At 38.6% G+C, this 3,013-nt stretch overlaps 1 protein-coding gene across 1 annotated transcript; it reads left to right on the top strand.

Annotated features, from left to right (window-relative positions):
- The first annotated feature begins 941 nt into the window (after positions 1 to 941).
- On the top strand, positions 942 to 1,409 carry LOC110707406. Its single transcript, XM_021885439.1, has one exon. The coding sequence runs from the start codon at positions 942 to 944 to the stop codon at positions 1,407 to 1,409; it is 468 nt and encodes a 155-aa protein (XP_021741131.1).
- Positions 1,410 to 3,013: the final 1,604 nt, after the last annotated feature.

Below are 3,013 nucleotides of genomic sequence, written 5' to 3'. Positions count from 1 at the left end.
GGGTTTCTCCTCGATTTTTCGTGTTTATATATTTCCCAACTACAATTACTTGGAAAAAAAAATATATCTCCAATTAACAAATTCTTCCCCTAATTTCTTCCAAATTCCCCAAATTTGAACTGGTATTGTGCGACGAATTAATCCATTGAAGTTCAGACCCAATTGAATTCGCATTTGAGGTAAGACTCCTGAACTTTAAAAATTAGGGTTCCTGGGTAAATTTATTTGGGGGATTTTGCAATTAGGTTTCGTGGAAGTAATTAATTGGGTGTTTATGTTATTTTTCTGGTAATTGGTGTTGGTGTTGTCCAAATTTGGTGAATGATTGTTTATTAGGTTGAATAATGGTGTCAAATGTGTTGTTTTTTTTTAAAGAAAGATGTGAATGATTCATTCATGCATGAAGTTGTAAGCTTGGTTTTGTGTTGTTTTTTGTTGAATGATGTCTTGCAGAAATGGAAAGAGGGGATAAGTACATTTTCAGATTTAAGTATTTTAGTTTTGTTGTGGACCTTGAGTATGAAGTAGGCAACAGTAACTTACAGGACACAGCCATAGCTTTCGAAGATCAACTGCGTGACATGGAAGATCCAAGTGAAGGATCAATTGATCTTCTTTATCCTATATTTCAGTATATCTATAAAGGGAAGTATAGGACTTTAGAAGATGATGGTGATGTGTTCAAGATGATTAGGAGGTTGGGGAATAAGGATATGTACATCATACATGTTGGGAGCACAGATGACCCAGGGTTCTTAGCTGACTGTATCATTGAGTACAGGATGAAACAAAATGGGACTTGGCCACCCCCTGGTTATCCTCATTATGGGGGTCAACCACCACAGTGACTAGGTGTGCTTGTCTTAGAATAATATAATTGCTTGTGTTTGCTGGAAATGTTGCACAAACTGAGTTGTTGCTTTGTAAATGCAGGTTAGAAAATGTCTTGGAATAACACATCTCCCACTAACCAGAAGAAATGCAATTGTGGACTGCCCTTTGCTAGGTTGACATCTTGGACCAGAGAGAACCCAGGAAGGAAATTCAAGGCTTGCAAATTCTATGACCCTAACACTGAAACTAGAGGGTGCAAGTGTTTTGAATGGATTGACACTGAAGATGGAACTGAGTGGCAAAGAGATGTGATCAACAATCTTTTGCTTGACAAAAAATTGATGAAAGCTGAAGTGAACTATCTGAAAAGGGATGTTGATGACTTAAGTGGGCAGAGAAGGTGTCTTCTTAATGAGGTGGATACATTGATAGTGAAATGCAAGGCTTTAAGTGGAGATAGGAAGAAGATGCTCAATGGTAGTGGCAATCCTGATAGCAAGCTAATGATTGTTGTAGTTGTTTTTTGGTCCTTAATTTTAGTTTTAGGTCGTGTTGTAGTTAATAAACTGGTTTAAGGGAGGTGTAGTTGTTGTAGTAGTTGTTGATTATAATGTTGAACTTGTTATTTTAGTAATGGAATGAACAAGTATTTCTGGTTTATTTGGCTTATGTGTTATGTTTGCTGATGCTTTTTATTAGCTTCCTTATTTGTTGATTGTTCTGTAAAAGAAAAATAAAAGGAAATAGAATATGGGCACACCACAATTTAATCAACGCAGTTGCAGCTAAATGAATTAAGTATTTGGGCAAAGTTTGTCCAAACCAAACTGTCAATTTCATTGAAACAACATCCAAGATTACACAAGTCACAAAATACAACCTAACACTACCACCTTCTAATTACATACTATCCAAAATATGAGAAACTAACACTAACACCTTCTAATTGGTACCACCTTGAATCTTGTATTTCATTCAAGTTGGAACAGTGTTAGCATAAGTAGTTGTTGAGGCTTGGCTTGGTTGACTTAAAGGTTCTTGCTGGTGACTCTGCTGAGTCTGCTGACTTTGTTGCTCCTGCTGTTGTTGTTGCTTCTGCTGTGCTTTCTGCTGTTGCTCCTTCCTGTATTGCTCTTGAGGGAATGTCCTGTTCCCAATGCTGTTAGGTCCAACAGTAGCACCTAGTGCACTTTCCTAAATTTGGAATACAACAGAAAAGTAGTTAGAAACACATATCATCTAAGTACTAAAAAAAATAAAAATCCACTTTGCTTTGAGTGTTACCTTCTGCAATGCTCTGAGGTTTTTCTTCTTTCTTTGTTCTTTCACCCAGTCACTATCAGATTGGGGTCTACCTCCTCCTTTTTTTGGTGAAGAAACTGCTAGTGGAGTAACTGTAGGGTTCTTGCAAGTTTTTGCATAGTGACCTTGCTGCCCACAGTTGTTGCAGGTACTCCTCCTTTTCACAGGCTTTTGCACAGATTGTCTTTGGGCACCCTCCTCTCCCTGCTCCAGCTTTCTTTTCTTAGATTTAGGTCTTCCAGGCTGGATCTTGATGGCTGGTGCTCTGAGGTTGACCTTGTCCCAATGGTGTGGGCCAGGCATTGGTTGTACTTCAAACCTATAAGCCAACATATAGGTGTCAACAGCATATGCACTGTCCACATAATCTTCAGGGTCTGCTCTCTTGTCCATGATGCATGCATATGCATGGACACAAGGGATACATGTCAGCTCCCAATGATAGCATGTACTTGTCCCTTTACTTAGGTCAACTGTAACTAGATCAGAGTTCAGTTCAACCTCATATGCATCATCCCTAGATACTTGCACAATGCAATGCCTTGCAACTGGTTCAATTCTTTTAAATGTTTTCTTCACATATGGAGTTACCTTGCCCTCCATTTTCTGAAAACACTCCCACTTGTCATGATTCCTTTTCATCATATACCTCCTAAGCCACTCCATTTGTGTCAAAATAGGCTTATCCCTAGCTTCTTTTATCACAACATTGAAGGTCTCACAAACATTGTTCAAAAGCATGTTTGACTTTGGAAAGGAGCTAAATGCATGCCTAGACCAGTGCTTAGGAGGGATGTCAGCAAGGTATTCATATGCCTCCTCAGACAAGAACTTAATGGATTCCATGGCAACTTCAAAATCAAACTAAAATGTGCAG

Source organism: Chenopodium quinoa, unplaced genomic scaffold (genome assembly GCF_001683475.1).
Source record: "Chenopodium quinoa cultivar QQ74 unplaced genomic scaffold, ASM168347v1, whole genome shotgun sequence".
Taxonomy (NCBI): Eukaryota; Viridiplantae; Streptophyta; class Magnoliopsida; order Caryophyllales; family Amaranthaceae; genus Chenopodium; species Chenopodium quinoa.
The sequence above is the reverse complement of the archived record's forward strand: the minus strand, read 5'-3'. Positions and strand labels throughout refer to the sequence as shown.

Excerpts from the sequence above, each read along its gene's own strand:
- LOC110707406 (XM_021885439.1), top strand. The coding sequence starts at position 942 with ATGTCTTGGAATAACACATCTCCCACTAACCAGAAGAAATGCAATTGT.